Below are 19,818 nucleotides of genomic sequence, written 5' to 3'. Positions count from 1 at the left end.
AAATACAACAAAAAGCATGTAACTGTAAAACATATTTTCCCTTCCGAGAAATCCACGGCGCTTCCCGCCACGTTGGTGAGCTCCCCTATTCCTAGCCAAAATATGTAGCTCCCTAATCACCCCCCAAAAAATATATGTTCTATCCCCGGACTAACTTGAATAAGCCTTTGAAAATTATGCAAAAATTAGCACAGTATGTCAAAACCTCAGCAAGATTCTCCAGTCCTACTTATCTCTGACTCCAGGTAGCCATCAGTCCGCCCAGAACAGGCCCACTTCATTTGAATTTGGATGATGTTCCTGGACAAAGGAGAAAAAGAAAAAAAAGACCAAGGGGAGAGAAGATGGAAAAAGAAAGAAGAAGAACAAAAAAAAAAGAGAGGGGGGGGGAAGAGGACCCAGACTTTGGGATGTTTTCCTCTCTTTTCTCCCTTCCCCCTCCTCCTCTCACCTCCCCAACCCTCTCTCCGTAATGCTTCCTCCTCAACGCCTCTCCCTGTTTGGGAAGAGAAAAAAAAAACAGGCAAAAAAAGGAAAAACAATGAGTGAGTTCCAGTTCAGGTATCATGGTTTCTCTCCAAGGGTTGGTTCCTGTGTTCCAGGCGAGAATTATGCTGTCGACCCGGGCTTGGCCTCCTTTCCTCCCTGGTCTCGACTTGCTGTTGTCCCCCACGACGTCCCACATCTCTTCCTGAGCTTGTGGGGGATCCTCTTCTATTATTCCCTTCTCCACTAGCTCCTTTTTCTTGCCTTTCTGACCTAGTCTTGTTGAGCTCTGCCATGAGAATGTTTTCTGCTTCTTTGTAGTCCTTGTAGTATACAAACGAGCCATTGGGGTTTCTAACTTTCAGTGTAGCAGGGTATAATAGCTGGCACTTTACTTTTTTGTTGTACAGAAATGAGCAAATTTTGGTAAATTCTTTTCTCCTTCTGGATACTTCCGCTGAATAATCCCCAAAAATTAGCAGTCTGTTGCCTTGATATTGTAGTGGACGCTTTCGTTCTCTAAAAGCCCTCAATATTTCCTCCTTATGCTTATAATCAAGGTACTTGACAATCACCTGCCTGGCTCTTATCGGGGTATTCTTGTTTGAGTTTTGGCCCTCTCCCTTATTCGCCTCCTGGTGTCTCAGTGGACCCACTCTGTGGGCTCTTTCAACTCTGAATTTCGCCTTTATGTCCAGGGCCTGCGGTAGCTCCAACTCGCATATATTATCCAACTGTCCAATCGACACAGACTCTGGCAACCCGACTATACGTAGGTTGTTTCGTCTCGATCTGTTTTCCAAATCGTCTGCTTTATCCTTCAAGTATTCATTAGATTTTGCTAGAGCTGCTATTTGTGCTTGCATAGCCAGTATTGTCTCCTCGGAGTCAGATATTCTCTGCTCTGATTCTGCCAGTCTAGAGGCATGGGCATTTATCTGTTTTTGCATATTAGCTAATGATGTTTGTATGGCTGCCTCAATAGCCACTTTAACCTCTTTTGACAAGTGTGATGTCACTTCTTCAGCCAGTTTTTTATAGTCCACATTAAGCTTTTGTGTGTACTTGTCTTGGCCTGCAGGTGGTGCTGTTTTCTTAGTTCTCTTTGTCTGGACTGGGCCACCACCTCCATCCCCCAATAGCTTGCAGGCTTGTGATGTTGGTGTAGTAAGCTGTTTTTTGTTTCCTTTGGAAGGGGTACTATGAATTCTTGCATTTGACTTCCTGTGAGTCTGAGTGGGATTAATCTCCCTGTGCTGTTTGTCAGTTTCATCCTCCAACACTGCTGTGTCTCTGAGCTGCCCTGCTTTGTCTGCATCTTCTCTCCCCTCTGCCTCCATATCTCCTTCATCCTCCCATTGCGATCCACTGTCATCAGTCCCCTGCATCCACCTCTCTCCTGCTGTGTCCTCCTGTGACTCCTCGCTCATATCTTCCTTATCTCCTGTCTCCTCGCTCATATCTCCCTTATCTCTCCCCTTCCAGCTCTGTATTTGCTTTTCTGTGTCTCTCACCATGCGTTCAGGCTCCTCCCCCATCCTGCTCGGCGCCATTATCTTATCTTCTCCCCTGTCCATATCAAAGCTTCTCCAGGCTGACTCACTGCTCCCAGAGCTTCTCAGGAGGTACCGTTCCATAGCTGTCTGCTTTAGGTAACCTCCTGTGCTGCTCTCTGTTTGGTGGCTCGTCCGGGGGGGGTCTGTTTTTAGTCGGTTTCTGTGAGGGGTGGCAGGAGACTCTCCTCTAAGCTTCCACCTCAGCCAGGACAGGAACAGGAAGTGTCTGAATTTATTTTATGGGCGTTTTTTTTTCCAGGTTCTGAACTTAAGAATTTTGCTGGGATCTGAATTTCTATACGAGTCTGTTCTGGGGTCTGAATTATTTTCAGGGTCGGGTCTGAGGCGGATTTTATTTAGGGGTTGATATCATTTTGAGTATTACACTGATGCTTTATTTTTGCCTGTTCTCCCTCTATTTGTATTTTCTCTGTATCCTCATATACATTAGGACTTTCATGTAATGTAGTCTGTATTCTGCATACATCGTGTACATCCTGAACCTCATATACGTCTGTAAAATGGTTGCAGTGGGCTATGGCGCTGGAAAAGGGAAGCAAAATGCGGGCAATTTCCCTGCAAACAAATTTTGATAGGGAATAAATCTTAAAAAAAAACCCTATTTTTGTTAACCAGCCTAGTTAAAGCAGGCAGCTAGGGGCTGGTATTATCAGGCTGGGAAAGTCCATGGTTATTTGGCCCCTCCCAGCCTAAAAATAGCAGCCCACAGCCACCTCAGAAGTGGTGCATCCATTAGATGATACAATTCTGGTGCTTTACCAGGCACTCCCCGATTGCCCTGGTGCAGTGACAATTGAGGTCATATGAGGGGTTAATGTCAGCTTTGAATTGACAGCTGGAAACAAGCCCAGAGGTTAGTAATGGAGAGGCGTCTATCAGATCTCCACATTACTAACCCGGCAAGTAAAGAGTTAAAAAATACACACAGGGGAAGAAATGGTTTATTTGAACTCCCTCCACACTCCCTCGTTCACCAATTTAATAATTAAAAAGAATCCTGGAAGTTCCGACATAATCCAACAGTGCAATGGCACATGACACCATCGATTCCTATAGAGCTTTGTTCTGCGAAGGAGGCCCCATAGGTCACTGTCAGTCAGCGGCAAGCTCGAAATTCTAGTACTTTCCAGGAGTGACCTGTGGAGCCTCACTTCTTTTTCCTGTGTGTGGTTTTTAACTGTACAGTTACCAGGTTGGTATTGGGGGTGTCTGATAGATGCCTCTCCATTATTAACCCCTAGGCTTGATGCCAGCTGACATCAACCACAGAAGTATTACCCTGACTGTCACCACACCAGGGTACTCGGGAAGAGATGGGCAAAGTGCCAGAATTGTAGCATATAATGAAAGCGACACTTCTGGGGTGGCTGTGGGCTACTACTTTTAGGCTGGTAAGGGCCAAATAACCATGAGCCCTTCCAGCCTGATAATACCAGCCCCCAGCTGTCTTCTTTACCTGTGCTGGTTATCAAAAATATCTTTACTGATCACATCACAGTGTACAGTGATCTTCCGAATGTAATAAAGCTTTTTTCAGCCTTTCAACAAACTTTATTAACATACGAAGTGTACCAAAACTCTGAAGTCGGACACTGACTTTTTTTTAAAGTACATGTTTGAGTTTGAGCCCTGGACCCGGTGTCCGGTTATGAACCCCAAACTTTACCATTCGTGTTTGTACATCCATAATAACACATCTGTATATGTGACGCCCTGGACTAGTCAGGTCGTCCCAGGTAGTCCCATGCACACACACCCCCTCCCTAAAAAGGTGACAGCGGCCAAACTTAATAACCTTCTCACCACCCTCCAGGTTTGATGTCCACACCAGGGGGGTGGAGCCAGGTGGTTGGCTCCACCCACCGAGGAGTTCACAGGCCTGGAGGCGGGAAAAAGACACAAGTTCTGGAGAGATTAGTCTTGACAGTGAAGGAGAGAGGTCGAGTTCAAGGGCAGACCTGTGACCAGGCCTGCCAATAGTCTACTCAGGTGGCTGGGTCGGAGCCCAGTCACCTTTGGCAAGGAGGCAGACGGTGATGGCCGTCTGCAGGAGCTGGGATTACAGCCGGTGGAACCGTAGGGACCGGGTTCGGGCGGTGGCCCGCCAGTGCCGAACCGGGGAACCGATTGGAAACCGGAGCACCAGAAGGGGTACTCAGACCCAGTACGAAGCCCCGAACCGACAGGGCCGAGTCAAATCAACTGACTGAGTACTGGACTTAAGGACCTTTCCCACACAAGACCTGTTAGAAGACAACAGCCCAACCATACAGGGTAAAGCCACCGCCAAGGCATAGAGACCCAAAGGGCCAGCGTGTGCGAGCAAACAGGGCTCTTCCGATAACTAGCAAGCCGGGGAGCGGACTACCGTTGCTTAGGCATAGGAGTCAAAACATTCACACAAAGAGGTGCAGGAGAAAGGCGGAAACCACCAACCCGTTCAGGGAGAAGCTGCAGCCGGCTGCGGGCCCCGTTCATCACCCCGTTTGGTTTACCCGAGACTCCAGTGTATTGTGTCATAGTGAGTACACCAGTGCCTTCGGGCCGCGCACCGCACCAGCACCCAGCACGCATCCATCCCCTCGCCTCAGCACCTCCCTCGGGCCCCCGAGACCATCATCCCCTACCCACGGAGGGGTCAACACCAAGCTGCGCAACACCGTCCCCGGGAGGCCTAGTCAACGGCAGCGGTGGTGTCCATCTATTCACCACAACCCGTGGGTGGCGTCACGAACTTACATCCCAATCCAAACCACCGCGGCCCCGGCTGTGGAACCTCCCCGTCAAGTCCCTGTGTGTAGCGCCAACCCCCTAACAGAGCGACGTGACCCCCGGGTCCATGAGAAGCTCGAGCCACCACCCACCGTGCGAGCATGGATTCGAGTGGCTCGGTGGTCGCAGCCGAGCCCGCGGGGCGGTACATATACAGTAGAAAACACAGAATCAGACATTTACAATAGGTGATGTCACACCTCCTCCTGTACTATGCCTGATAATACCTCTATATACAGTAGATTACACAAAATCCATCTTTCATAATAGGTGATGTCACAGCTCACCCACCCCAATCCTATACAATGACTGATAACACCTCTATATAAAGTAGATAACACACGATCCACCATTCACAATAGGTGATGTCACAGCTCACCTCCTCCTGTACAATGACTGATAACACCTCTATATACAATAGATAACACACGATCCACTATACACAGTAGCTAATATCACAGCTCACCGCCTCCTCTTATGCAATGACTCATAACACAGGATCCACCATTCACAATAGGTGATGTCACAGCTCACCTCCTCCTCCTGTAGAATGACTGAAAACATCTCTATATACAGTAGATGACACAGGAACCATTCACAATAGGTGATGTCACAGCTCACCTCCTCCTGTACAATGACCTTTGCACACGCTCATTAGATGCTTAATAAAAAAAAGATGGGGTCAGACTCTAGTGCTGCTAATGTACATGTGCATTTTTGGAAACATCAGTTCCCCTCTACGTATGTATCCATTACTGATAGGAGATGAAGGGCTGTAATAGGCAGGTGTAGGGGAAATACTGTAAAGTCAGAACTTTCATAAATAGAAGACTTAATAGTTTATTTTTCTCCTTTCAGTCAGATCAGTATTTAGTGCAATCACCAATTTTCCGCACCCTTTTTCCAGGAATTCGGGTATTTATCTGCTTGGTTTTTTCAGAGCTTTTCTGTGTTGATTTTTTACCACATCAAATTGAGCTGAAATTTATGGCCGGAAATTAGCTGAGAAAAAGAGGAAAAAAAAGAGATGTAAACTCTCCCAATAGAACAAGCTCACTGATAGATTCTCAGTAAACTCGTCCTGCAGCCAGCAATGTGCAGGGAAGCAAAGAATCTATGAAAGCCAAATGGTGCAAAAACTTTAATAAAAAAATGAAATTAAGGATTGAACTGAAGATAAAAGCTGCCAAATCCGGAACCCGAGAGCCTGAACCTTCAGCTTTATTTACTTCTCTCTCACATGTCGCAGAACATGCAAAGGGACGTGTGACGGCGAACAGCAAAACAGCGTGTGATTGAGAGCCAATCACAGAGCGACGTTACAGAACCTCGTAAGTATGTCCATTTCTGAGACCTCTGCTTGCTGTCAGTGAGCGAAACAATCGGGTTCACAAATGTCTCAACTGTCCTTATGTGTCTGATACAACAGTGAGCAGTAAAATAATGTAATGTATACAAATGCTGCAGTAATAAAGCAGCAAAACACAGCAAAAAAAACGCAGCAAAAAATCATTTACAAAAGAAATCAGCAAAACAGCAAAGAAATGCAGAAAAAACCCCAGCAAAAATGCATTTAAAAGAAAATCAGCAAAAAAAAAGTAACAAAACAGCAAAAAATGCTGCAAAAAAAGCATTAAAAAAACAGCAAAACACAGTAAACAAATAAAAACAGAAAAAATGCATTTAAAAAAAATCAGCAAGACCTGCAGCAAACAAAAAAATGCAGCAAAAAAACAGCAAAAACGCATTTAAAAAAATCAGCAAGACCTGCAGCAAACAAAAAAATGCAGCAAAAAACAGCAACAATGCATTTAAAAAAAATCTGTAAAGAAATGCTGCAAAAAGCATTAAGAAATCAGCAAAAAATGCAGTAAAAAAAATAAAAGAAATCAGCAAAAATTTAGCAGAAAAAGTAGCAAAAAACCACACAATCAGTAAAAATGCAGCAAAAAAAACATTAAAAAAAATCAGCAAAACAAAAAAAGCATTTAAAAATAAATCAGCAAGGATTGCAGCAAAAACACATAAAAAATGCAGCAACAAAAACAGCAAAAATGCATTTAAAAAAAATCTGTAAAGAATGCAGAAAAAAAAGCATTAAAAATTCATCAAAAAATGCAGTAAACTGAAAAATCAGCAAAAATGCAGCATAAAAAGTAGCAAAAAACCCCACAATCAGTAAAACTGCAGCAAAACACAGCAAAAAAATGCATTAAAAAGTCAGCAAAACAAAAAAAACTGTAAAAAATGCATTTAAAAATAATCAGCAAGAACTGCAGCAAAAACACATAAAAGATGCAGCAAAATACATTAAAAAAAAATCTGCAAAAATACAGCAACAAATTGAGCTTTTTTACTGTCAAGAAATCAGGTTTTGCTGCAGGAAAAAAAACACAGCAAAAATGCGACGTCTGAACACAGCCTATGATTGCTGTACAGGTTTTTACTTTCTGGATGTAAAGAATTCTTGTTTTCTGCCCCAGAAAGCGAAACTCTTGAAATGGTGAAAAATTGAAACGCAAAATTTATAAAGTTACTGCGGAAATCTTTAAAAATTAATAAACATGAAACAGTCACAGTCGCAACTTCTTACCAGACTGTGCTGAGACTTGTTGTTCTCCCTTGAACTTCTTATTCATGGATTTGTGCTGAAAATATATTTAAAGGGCCAGTAACCCCAGGTCAGAATTATATAACAGTGCTGGAGTGGATGTAAAGTGTTCTGAAGGCACTGATGATATGTAATATGAAGTATCATGGAGTGTCTGATAACAGAGAACAATAGATTGTATTTGCCTACATTACAAATAGAAGGACTGCAACTGTAGTGTGAGTCAGCCACACAGAGCAGACCCTTATATCATCACTCCCTTACATCATCACCCCCTTACATCATCACCCCCCTTATATCACACCCCCCTTATATCACCCCCCCTTATATCACCCCCTTTTATATCACCCCCCCCTTATGTCACCCCACCTTATATCACCCCCCCTTATATCACCCCCCTCATATCATCCCCCCTTCTATCACCCCCCTTATATCACCCCCCTTATATCACCCCCCCTTATATCACCCCCCCTTATATCACCCCCCTCATATCATCCCCCCTTATATCACCCCCCTTCTATCACCCCCCCTTCTATCACCCCCGGGAGCCCCTACCTGAGCTCTGCAGCCTCTTGTCTTCTCTGGGACTATGGCTGTATAGGATAGATAAATACTAGAGGCTTCAGGTAGGATTAAGCGGTGCATGATGGGATTTGTAGTCTCCACCTTGATCCAGGTAATCTGATGAACACGGCGTGTATCATCCTCCGGACCACCTCTCCCAGCATGCAGCGGGGCACAGTTCTGGTCTGTTCTGCACTTGTTGCCTATACTGGGAGCGGAGCTGATCCTCTTATTGTGTAATCTGTGTAATGGGAGCGGGATTACTGCAGAGCAGGAGACCTAAGTGACACTTACTTAGGGGACTGTTGTGGGACTAAAAATACCAGGATGCCCTCATGACTCACATACTAAAACCATGCATGTTACAGCTAGTGGCTCAAAGAATGAGTGACAGAGATAATGAGGAACACTGCAGCTAAAAATAACATAAAATATACAGTACACCTTATACTAAAATTATAGTACAGAATTAGAAAGGAGCACTCCAGAGCTGCACTCACTATTCTGCTGGTGCAGTCACTGTGTGCATACATTACATTACTAATCCTGTATTATACTCCAGAGCTGCACTCACTATTCTGCTGGTGCCGTCACTGTACATACATTACATTACTGATTCTGAGTTACCTCCTGTATTATACTCCAGAGCTGCACTCACTATTCTGCTGGTGCAGTCACTGTGTACATATATTACATTACTGATCCTGAGTTACCTCCTACATTATACTCCAGAGCTGCACTCACTATTCTGCTGGTGCAGTCACTGTGTACATACATTACATTACTGATCCTGAGTTACCTCCTGTATTATACTCCAGAGCTGCACTCACTATTCTGCTGGTGCAGTCACTGTGTACATACATTACATTACTGATCCTGAGTTACCTCCTGTATTATACCCCAGAGCTGCACTCACTATTCTGCTGGTGCAGTCACTGTGTACATACATTACATTACTGATCCTGAGTTACCTCCTGTATTATACTCCAGAGCTGCACTCACTATTCTGCTGGTGCAGTCACTGTGTACATACATTACATTACTGATCCTGAGTTACCTCCTGTATTATACTCCAGAGCTGCACTCACTATTCTGCTGGTGCAGTCACTGTGTACATACATTACATTACTGATCCTGAGTTACCTCCTGTATTATACTCCAGAGCTGCACTCACTATTCTGCTGGTGCCGTCACTGTACATACATTACATTACTGATCCTGAGTTAACTCCTGTATTACACTCCAGAGCTGCACTCACTATTCAAATCTTTATTTTTATATAGCACTAACATATTCCGCAGCACTTTACATATATCAGGAACACTGTCCCCATTGGGGCTCACAATCTAAATTCCCTATTTGTATGTCTTTGGAGTGTGGGAGGAAACCGGAGACCCCAGAGGAAACTCACGCAAACACGGGGAGAACATACAAACTCCTGCGGATGGTGTCCTTGGTGGGATTTGAACCCAGGACTCCAGCGCTGCAAGACTGCAGTGCTAACCACTGAGCCACCACAAGACTGCAGTGCTAACCACTGAGCCACCGTGCTGCCCACCAGTGCAGTGCAGTCGCTGTGTACACACATTACATTAGGGATGTGGCGGCTGCTGATGTCCAGTTCGCGTCTTGGTCAGAGATAATCATTCAGGCACAGCAGAGATTACAGTGTGTGAGACTCAATCATTGGTGCAGTAATAGGTGGATATTAATAGGCGGCTGCAGATTATCTGCAGCACCATCTCCAGCAGAGCATGATGCACTCCCTGTTTACACTCCCTGTTTACACTCCCCGGTGGATCTGACACCTGACGCTGTTTGTCATTATTTACATTCATATGATATTTGCTTTATCGCGGTAAGAAAGAAATCTGATGAAGACACAAAGAAAAAAAACAACATATAAAAAACAAATATGCAAATGCTTTTTTTTTTCTAAATGACATATATAATACATACAATGTCCACAATAATGTTGCTATATGTCCAAATACTACTGCATATAATGTCCACACAATACTTCACATTTCCAAATACTACTGTCCTACAAAGCCCATACTATACTGCTATTACATGTCTAAATATTACTGCCATACAATGTCCATGCAATAATACCATTACAGTAATGCTAAAGTCTATTCAGTATCAGGAAGCAGAGATATAGGATGTTTCATTACCTATTGGTTACAGTTTATTTACAGAAGATTTAACGCTTCAGACCATTCTGACCATACATTTCCAGGGTTTGGTAGTTAATATGTTTTTGGCTTTTTTTTTCATCTTCCTTTGCTTTTTTGACCTTTTGTGATGCTTCTTTGTGCAATTATCAAATCCAAAATCATTAAAATGTTTGTGAACATTCCATGTGATAGAAACCAGGAAAAAATTCTACTAGTAAAGGATTATAATATCAGCGAAAACTGACAAAACTTGAGCTAATCCTCATCTGTAAAGCTGGAAGATTTGTCCATAGTGAACTCTGGACAGGTAATTTATTGTATTTGTGAGTTTTGGGTACCGCAATGGGCACCAACACAATGCCATTCACTCCCTTTTTGTCCTTATGTGTATGTCATATTGGGCAAATAAAATATCTTGAAATTCTTGTATATTTGGGTACAAGAAACGTGCCCTATTATCAGGGCCGGATTATAGGCGGGGCAGGCGGGGCTTCAGCCCCGGGGCCCCCACCAAAAGAGCTTCCAAGGGGGCCCCCACCACCAGGGCCATACTTGCCACCCGTCAGCAATTTTTTTTCTTTTCTTCACACCCGCTCCCCCTCCGTAAAGACAGTCTAAATCAGCTGTGTTTTGGGGGGGGAGCACCTACATTTATTTGTATCTGCTTCTCTAAGACGCAAAAACAAACAGCGGGCGCAGGACGCTGATTGACCTCGGAAGTACCATTGCCTGTACTTCCGGGGTCAGAGGTGTGCCTGCTCCCTGCTCTGCTGCGGCGTCCAATGCTGCGGACGTCACAGCAGGACGCCGCGGACGTCACAGCAGGACGCCGCGGAGGAGAAGACCCACGCACGCGGCCGCGGAAGAGAAGACCCACGCGCGCGGCTGCGGAGGAGAAGACCCACGCGCGCGGCCGCGGAGGAAAAGACCCACGCGCTCGGCCGCGGAGAAGACTAACCGGAGCAGGAGGATGGCCGCGGCACCGGAACAGCAGCAGGAGGATGGCGGCCTATACCGGAGCAGCAGGAAGATGGCGGCCTATACCGGAGCAGCAGGAGGATGGCGGCCTATACCGGAGCAGCAGGAGGATGGCGGCCTATACCGGAGCAGCAGGAGGATGGCATCAGAGCAGGTAGGGGCAGAGCTGAAGAAAGATGTGTGGTGTGATGCAGAGCTGTGTGTGTGTGTATGTGTGTGTGTGAAGCAGAGCTGAAGAAAGATGTGTGTGTGTGTGTGTGAAGCAGAGCTGTGTGTGTGTGAAGCAGAGCTGTGTGTGTGTGAAGCAGAGCTGTGTGTGTGAAGCAGAGCTGTGTGTGTGAGAAGCAGAGCTGTGTGTGTGAGAAGCAGAGCTGTGTGTGTGAAGCAGAGCTGAAGAAAGATGTGTGGTGTGAAGCAGAGCTGTGTGTGTGTGTGTGTGAAGCAGAGCTGTGTGTGTGTGTGTGTGTGTGAAGCAGAGCTGAAGAAAGATGTGTGGTGTGAAGCAGAGCTGTGTGTGTGTGTGTGTGTGTGAAGCAGAGCCGTGTGTGTGTGTGTGTGTGAAGCAGAGCTGAAGCAGAGCTGTGTGTGTGTGAAGCAGAGCTGTGTGTGTGAAGCAGAGCTGTGTGTGTGTGTAAGAAGCAGAGCTGTGTGTGTGAGAAGCAGAGCTGTGTGTGAGAAGCAGAGCTGTGTGTGTGAAGCAGAGCTGTGTGTGTGTGAAGCAGAGCTGTGTGTGTGAGAAGCAGAGCTGTGTGTGTGTGAAGCAGAGCTGTGTATGTGTGTGAAGCAGAGCTGAAGAAAGATGTGTGGTGTGAAGCAGAGCTGTGTGTGTGTGTGTGTGTGTGAAGCAGAGCTGTGTGTGTCTGTGTGTGTGTGTGTGAAGCAGAGCTGAAGAAAGATGTGTGTGTGTGAAGCAGAGCTGTGTGTGTGTGTGTGAAGCAGAGCTGTGTGTGTGTGAGAAGCAGAGCTGTGTGTGAAGCAGAGCTGTGTGTGTCTGTGTGTGTGTGTGTGAAGCAGAGCTGAAGAAAGATGTGTGTGTGTGAAGCAGAGCTGTGTGTGTGTGTGTGAAGCAGAGCTGTGTGTGTGTGAGAAGCAGAGCTGTGTGTGAAGCAGAGCTGAAGAAAGATGTGTGGTGTAAAGCAGAGCTGTGTGTGTGAGAAGCAGAGCTGTGTGTGTGTGTGAAGCAGAGATGAAGAAAGATGTGTGGTGTGAAGCAGAGCTGTGTGTGTGTGTGTGTGTGTGAAGCAGAGCTGTGTGTGTGTGTGTGTGAAGCAGAGCTGTGTGTGTGAAGCAGAGCTGAAGAAAGATGTGTGGTGTGAAGCAGAGCTGTGTGTGTGTGTGTGTGAAGCAGAGCTGAAGAAAGATGTGTGGTGTGAAGCAGAGCTGTGTGTGTGAAGCAGAGCTGTGTGTGTGTGTGTGTGTGTGTGTGTGTGTGTGTGCGAAGCAGAGCTGTGTGTGTGTGTGTATATATGAATCAGAGCAGTCTATGCGGCACCCCAGAACTATATGGGTCCCCCAGAGCGCTAAGCCACCCATCCCAGTAATGTGTACGCCACCAGAGCTATTTGCCACTCCAGTAACGTCTATGCCCCCCCCCCAGTAATGTCTATGCCCCCTGCCCCTCCTATAATGTATATATTGTAGGCCCCAGCCCCTCCTGTGATGTATATACAGCAGTGCTGTGTCAGTGTGCATGGTGTGCAGTCATGTCTGTTATTGATGGCCATCATGCAACACAGCCACATGTCCTGGAGGAGCTGGAAACAAGCGGGGGAGGTGAGTGATGCTGCTTGTGACTTCTCCATATTAACACCTGTAATGCATCTGTGTCTGCATGTATGTCAGTGTATATGACTGTGCATATATTTGTCTGTTTAAATGTATTTTTGTGAATTTGTCTTCAAATATGTATATGTACATATGCGTGTATGTGCGTGTCTGTGTGTGGATGGGGCCCACTGAGACTCAACCGGGGACCACAAAAACCTGGAGCCGACCCTGACTGCCCTAACATTGGGATCAATTAAAAATGTGTGAGTAACTCTACTTTCTGTGTATAAGTGACGGCTGTGAGTGATCCTGGGCTGTATCTGTATTGTACTGTGTGTGTATAAGTGACGGCTGTGAGTGATCCTGGACTGTATCTGTATTGTACTGTGTGTATGTATAAGTGACTGCTGTGAGTGATCCTGGACTGTATCTGTATTGTACTGTGTATAAGTGACGGCTGTGAGTGATCCTGGACTGTATCTGTATTGTACTGTGTGTATGTATAAGTGACGGCTGTGAGTGATCCTGGACTGTATCTGTATTGTACTGTGTGTATAAGTGACGGCTGTGAGTGATCCTGGACTGTATCTGTATTGTACTGTGTGTATGTATAAGTGACGGCTGTGAGTGATCCTGGACTGTATCTGTATTGTACTGTGTGTATAAGTGACGGCTGTGAGTGATCCTGGACTGTATCTGTATTGTACTGTGTGTATGTATAAGTGACGGCTGTGAGTGATCCTGGACTGTATCTGTATTGTACTGTGTGTATAAGTGACGGCTGTGAGTGATCCTGGACTGTATCTGTATTGTACTGTGTATATAAGTGACGGCTGTGAGTGATCCTGGGCTGTATCTGTATTGTACTGTGTGTATAAGTGACGGCTGTGAGTGATCCTGGGCTGTATCTGTATTGTACTGTGTGTATAAGTGACGGCTGTGAGTGATCCTGGGCTGTATCTGTATTGTACTGTGTGTATATGTGACAGCTGTGAGTGATCCTGGACTGTGTCTGTATTGTACTGTGTGTATAAGTGACGGCTGTGAGTGATCCTGGACTGTATCTGTATTGTACTGTGTGTATAAGTGACTGCTGTGAGTGATCCTGGACTGTGTCTGTATTGTACTGTGTGTATAAGTGACGGCTGTGAGTGATCCTGGACTGTGTCTGTATTGTACTGTGTGTATAAGTGACGGCTGTGAGTGATCCTGGACTGTATCTGTATTGTACTGTGTGTATAAGTGACTGCTGTGAGTGATCCTGGACTGTGTCTGTATTGTACTGTGTGTATAAGTGACGGCTGTGAGTGATCCTGGACTGTGTCTGTATTGTACTGTGTGTATAAGTGACGGCTGTGAGTGATCCTGGACTGTGTCTGTATTGTACTGTGTGTATAAGTGACTGCTGTGAGTGATCCTGGATTGTGTCTGTATTGTACTGTGTGTATAAGTGACTGCTGTGAGTGATCCTGGACTGTGTCTGTATTGTACTGTGTGTATAAGTGACGGCTGTGAGTGATCCTGGACTGTGTCTGTATTGTACTGTGTGTATAAGTGACGGCTGTGAGTGATCCTGGACTGTGTCTGTATTGTACTGTGTGTATAAGTGACTGCTGTGAGTGATCCTGGATTGTGTCTGTGACTCGCCCACCCCAGGGCTATGGGACACCCGGTGCCGGGCCGGACTAGTCCGGTGGTAGTCAGTGGTGGCTGGGCCCGGCTCCGTGGCCCTGGTGGGTGTCAGTTGAATATGTGGCTGATGAGTTAAAGTTAATGTTCGTGACGCCACCTGTGGTATGCGGCTATTAAGCCGCCGCTGCTATGGGAGAACTCCGGGGTGATGTTATGGCAGCTATGATGGTACTGCTCCCCACAGGTGGAGCGATGCCCCGGGATACCGTTGGTGCCCGTGAAAGTCTATGGTGTTGTGTGGCTAACACGGTGCAGGGCCGACAGGCGAGGAAAGAACCAGGCACAAACAACAGTCTCTTTACCTTCTCCTCTTTTACTCTGGGAACAGTCCAGTCCTGGGAGACCGTTACAGGTGGTAATGGGGATCCGGTCGGCCTGGAAGTACTTGGGATGATCTTTCTGGCCAGCTGAGTATGAGGCCTACTCCTGTACTTTGCTTTGTGATGATAGGACCCTGCTTCTCTGAATCCAGCAATGGCCCTCTTCGCTGCTGGGACCAATAGCACGTCCCTTCTTTCTGTAGGTGGCTGCGCAGACCCTCTCTCTGGTGCTTCTCCGCTGGAGTCCACACCGGGCCCTGATGCTGCAGCTGTACCTTGGATGTTTCTGGGCCAGGGGCTTGCAGCTCTCCTGCCCTTCGGACTCGGCTACCAGGGGCGGATTTTATACCCTGGCAACCACAGACTCCGATGTCTGAGTCTCTCTGCTGCCTCTCAGCTATTCCTGCTTCTCTGGGCCAAGCTGCTCCAGCTCTAGGCCCCAGATTCACAGGACAGCTCACTCTGCGTCTGTTCACTTCCACTACTCCCTTCAGACTGACTCCACTTCCTCCCTCTGGTCAGGTAGAGGAAGGCTCCCTGGAATTCCAGGTTCAGAGCTCCCCCTGCTGGCCGGAGGGAGAACTGTGTTGGGTGTTAAACCTGCTGGCCAATGGATCTCCCAATTACCTCCAGGCTCAGCATTAACCCTTTGGGAGGGCAATGCTGTTGTGGCGACCAGGTCCTAGGGCGCCACACTCCCCCTTAGTTAAATTCAGTACTCCCGGACTGTGGAAACAAAACATAACATGTCATACATTTCATCCCAATATGGGAGGCACATTCTCTTTAACGTTACAAATTCAAACAGTACTATAAGAGTCCAGTGTGGCTCCCTGCCGGGTGTCCATTACACTGCTCCATGGGGGACCCGCCGCGATAAAACCCCCAACGTAGGCTATGGTGTTTGTCCCTGACTACTTAGTGTGTCTCCTATCTCAGCACTACCGGTAGGCCTAACCCCAATAGGTATGCATGATGATCGCCCATGTGGTCTAAGAGTCGCCAAGGGTATGACAGGTTCACCACTGACAGGGGGTTGATCCTCCTGTTCCACTGCTGGCGTGTCACCTCGTGTCGGGGCGGACGGTTCTTTGGGTGGATCCGGAGCCTGTTCTGTTTCTGGCTCGACCAACTGTGGGAACGTCAGGACCGGTACCACTACGGCACCATTTATGCGGGTCCAAGTCTTGGGGAATTTGCCGAGGATTGTTTGTATCATCTCTTCCCCCTCTTCTCGAACTTCCTCCACTTCCTTTTGAACTTTGCACCGCTCAGGGCACGTCTTCAGGCGGTCTCTGGATACTGCTTGACAAGTCTTGCCTTCATCCTTGCTTATGAGGCACACCTTACTGTTGTCAAAGTTGGAGGGGATAATGGTGTAGGGCTCGTTTTCCCACTGATCATCCAATTTATGCGCCTTCCGCTTCTTCTTGAGGACTTGTTCTCCAGGTGCTAAGGGAGTTGCTGGGGCTGTTTGATTGTAATGCTGTTCTTGTCTCGTTCTTGCTTGAGACAGGCTCCTCTCTACGCACTCCTGGACCTTACGGTACCGCTGCTGCCGTTCTGTATCCCAATCCTCTATTTCTTGAACCGCCTCAGGCGACACAGTCCCCATCTCAAAGTCTACAGGCAACTTGCCTGGTCTGGCTCGCATCAGGTAAGCGGGGCTGCAGTTGGTCGAATTCACTGGGATGTGGTTGTACAGGTCTACCAGATCTGGCAACTTTTCTGGCCATTGGTTCCTTTCCTCCAGCGGTAGGGTCTTCAGCATATCAATAACCACATGGTTCATTTTCTCGCACAGTCCATTGGTTTGGGGGTGGTACGGTGTGGTTCGGATTTTCTTACAACCGTACATGTTACAGAACTCTTGGAACACTTCAGCCTCGAATGCAGGACCCTGATCAGTCAGTACCCTTTCCGGATAGCCGTGAGGTCGGCAAAAGGATGCCTGGAACGCTCTAGCTGCTGTCCTGGCTGTCTGGTCCTTCACAGGCACTACTACCAGGAAACGAGAGTAATGGTCCACAATGGTGAGGGCGTACACATAGCCTGACCGGCTTGGTGTTAACTTCACGTGGTCCAGGGCCACCAACTCCAGGGGCTGCTTTGTGACAATTGGCTGCAAGGGAGACCTTTGGCTGGCATCGTCTTTCCGCCTCAGGTTACACGGGCCACAGTCTCGGCACCACTTCTCGATCATCTTTCTCATGTGCACCCAATAGAACCGATCACGGAGTAGGGCCTCCAACTTCTTCCACCCGAAGTGTCCTGCGTTATCATGATACGCTGCTAGGACCATTGGAGCATCTCTCTGCGGAACCACTATCTGCCAGACAAGTTCATTTGTTCGATAGTTGACATATCTCTTGCAGAGCTTGCCTTGGTAGGTGAACAGTCGTCCCCTCTCCTTCCACAGCTGCTGGGCTTCCTCTGGAGCGTCTGGGCCAAGATGGGTCTCAGCTTGCGCTAGCTTCTCTTTGACCAATCGCACGGCCGGGTCACCGTTCTGTGTTTCTTCCCAATTATGGTGGAGTAAGGGGTTGACCGAGACCCCGTGCTGGCTTGAGCGCTTCACTCCCACAGCATGCTCACACTGGGACACACCTTGGTGATGGAAAGCCGGTAACTCTATCTCTTCGAGTTCATCCAGGTCTTCTCCAGATTCGGGTAAGTGAGGCATTCTGGACAGCGCATCAGCATTGTTATTCTTCTTGCCAGCCCGATACTTGATGGTAAAGTCAAAGTTAGACAGCCGGGCCATCCACCGCTGTTCCAACGCACCTAACTTGGCTGTTGCCAGGTGTGTCAACGGATTGTTGTCCGTGAAGATGGTGAACTTGGCCGACGCCAGATAGTGCTTGAAGCGTTCAGTCACTGCCCAAACAATAGCGAGGAACTCCAGCTTGAAGGAACTGTAGTTTTCTGGATTCCTTTCTGTGGGCCGAAGCTTCCTACTGGCGTACGCTATCACCTTCTCTCTGCCTCCCTGCACCTGGGACAACACGGCTCCCAGGCCCACGTTGCTGGCGTCTGTATACAGTACAAACGGCTGGCTGTAGTCAGGGTAGGCCAGAATTTCTTCTCCCGTGAGAGCCCCTTTCAGCTGGACAAAGGATGTTTCTAGTTGGCTGCTCCATTCAAAGGGAGGGCTCTGCTTCTTAGCCTGCTTTGGCTGGCCCACCAGGAGATCTTGAAGGGGCGCTGCTATCTTGGTGAAACCATCAATGAACCTTCGGTAGTAGCCCACCAGCCCAAGGAACTGCCGCACCTCCTTTACCGTGGTGGGTCTTGGCCAGTCCTTGATTACGGTGACTTTCTCCGGATCAGGTGCCACACCTTCTGCGCTGACCACATGACCCAGGTACTGTACCTTTGGCTTCAAGAGGTGACATTTGGACGGCTTGATCTTCAGGCCATATTTTGACAAAGACTCAAACACTTCTGCTAAGTGCTTCAGGTGGTCTTCATAAGTCTTGGAGTAGACTATGACGTCATCCAGGTACAACAGCACGGTTTCGAAGTTGTGGTGGCCCAAGCAGCACTCCATCAACCGTTGGAATGTCCCTGGGGCGTTGCAGAGCCCGAATGGCATACAGTTGAACTCGCAGAGGCCCATTGGCGTCGTGAATGCAGTCTTCTCCTTGTCCGCCTCTGCCACGGGAACCTGCCAATACCCACTGGTGAGATCCAAGGTGGAGAAATAGTTAGCTGACTTTAAGGCTGTTAGTGACTCCTCTATTCTGGGTAGTGGATAAGCATCTTTATGTGTAATGCGGTTAATTTGCCTGTAATCTACACACATTCTCATTGTACCATCTTTTTTCTTTACGAGCACTAGTGGAGCTGCCCAGGGGCTACAACTATCTCTGATAACCCCAGCCTCCTTCATTTCCCGTAACATTTCTTTGGCACGCTGATACTGTGCGGGGGGTACAGGGCGGTATCTCTCTTTAACGGGAGGATGATCACCCGTGGGGATTTGATGTTTAACCCCTTTCACCTGCCCAAAATCTAGGGGGTGTTTGCTGAAGACCCGCTCGTACTCCTGTACCACCCGGTAAACCCCATGCTTTTGGTGTGAGGGGGTGGAGTCGGTGCCCACATGTAAGTTTTGGCACCAGTCTTCCAGCTGCCCCTTGGAGCCATTGTCTTCCGCCTGGTCGGACGGGATCAAGGGTTCCACTGCTTTGATGGTGTTGTTGCTGACAGTGTACAGTTTTGCTACAGTGGCGTACCGGGGCAATTTGGCTTCCTCCTCCCCACAATTCAGGACACGGATGGGCACTCTCCCCTTGCGGACGTCTGCTACCCCTCTGGCTATCAGGACTCCAGGCCTGCTGTCTGAATACACCGGTTCTACCAAGGCATGGTAATCCTGACCCTTGAGGCCTATTGCTGCCCGACACCATATCAACATTTCACTTCTTGGGGGTATTGCAATGGGGAGGGGGTCACTTACCCTCACACTGCCAATTTCTCCTCCGGCCAGCTCTACCTGCTGCCTCCTCATCAGGGCTCTGATCTCCCTCTGTAGGGCACGCTGCTGCCCGGAGCTGGCAGTTTCAGACGCCTGTTGCAACAAAATTATCACTTCGGCAACACAATTTTCTATCACATTTGTACCAATGGTTACCAATGGGTCAGATTCTTTGCGATCAATATCTACAATTATCATCCCCTGACATGGCAATTCTACCCGCCCCACTTTAATGGTTACTTCTTTGTACCCAATTTGAGGTAAGGGCTGACCATTACTGGCCACAATTGTTAAATCATCATCTGGGCCATGGTCAATGTCTGAATCAGCCCAATATCTTTTGTACAGTTTGTAGGGGATGGTTGTTACCTGGGACCCCGTATCCAGGAGG

General features: G+C 47.5%; 1 protein-coding gene across 6 annotated transcripts in view; it reads right to left on the bottom strand.

Moving 5' to 3' along the window:
- Positions 1-19,818, bottom strand: part of PLEKHB1 (pleckstrin homology domain containing B1) — a 146,061-nt gene that overhangs the window by 58,085 nt on the left and 68,158 nt on the right. For 2 of the 6 annotated variants that reach the window (XM_075337623.1, XM_075337621.1), the window contains exon 1: positions 7,429-7,632. The exons of 1 other annotated variant lie outside the window; for it this stretch is intronic. Coding sequence is in view for 1 of the 5 variants with exons in the window: in XM_075337618.1 (XP_075193733.1) it covers positions 2,001-2,123 (123 nt within the window). In the remaining 4 variants the exon portion in view is untranslated. Of the gene's footprint in view, positions 1-2,000; positions 2,233-7,428; positions 7,633-8,001; positions 8,062-19,818 lie in introns of those variants that run through there. 3 more of the 6 variants (XM_075337622.1, XM_075337619.1, XM_075337618.1) reach the window with 3 other exon arrangements.

Source organism: Anomaloglossus baeobatrachus, chromosome 2, assembly GCF_048569485.1.
Source record: "Anomaloglossus baeobatrachus isolate aAnoBae1 chromosome 2, aAnoBae1.hap1, whole genome shotgun sequence".
Lineage (NCBI taxonomy): Eukaryota > Metazoa > Chordata > Amphibia > Anura > Aromobatidae > Anomaloglossus > Anomaloglossus baeobatrachus.
This window is presented reverse-complemented; position numbering and strand designations above follow the sequence as displayed.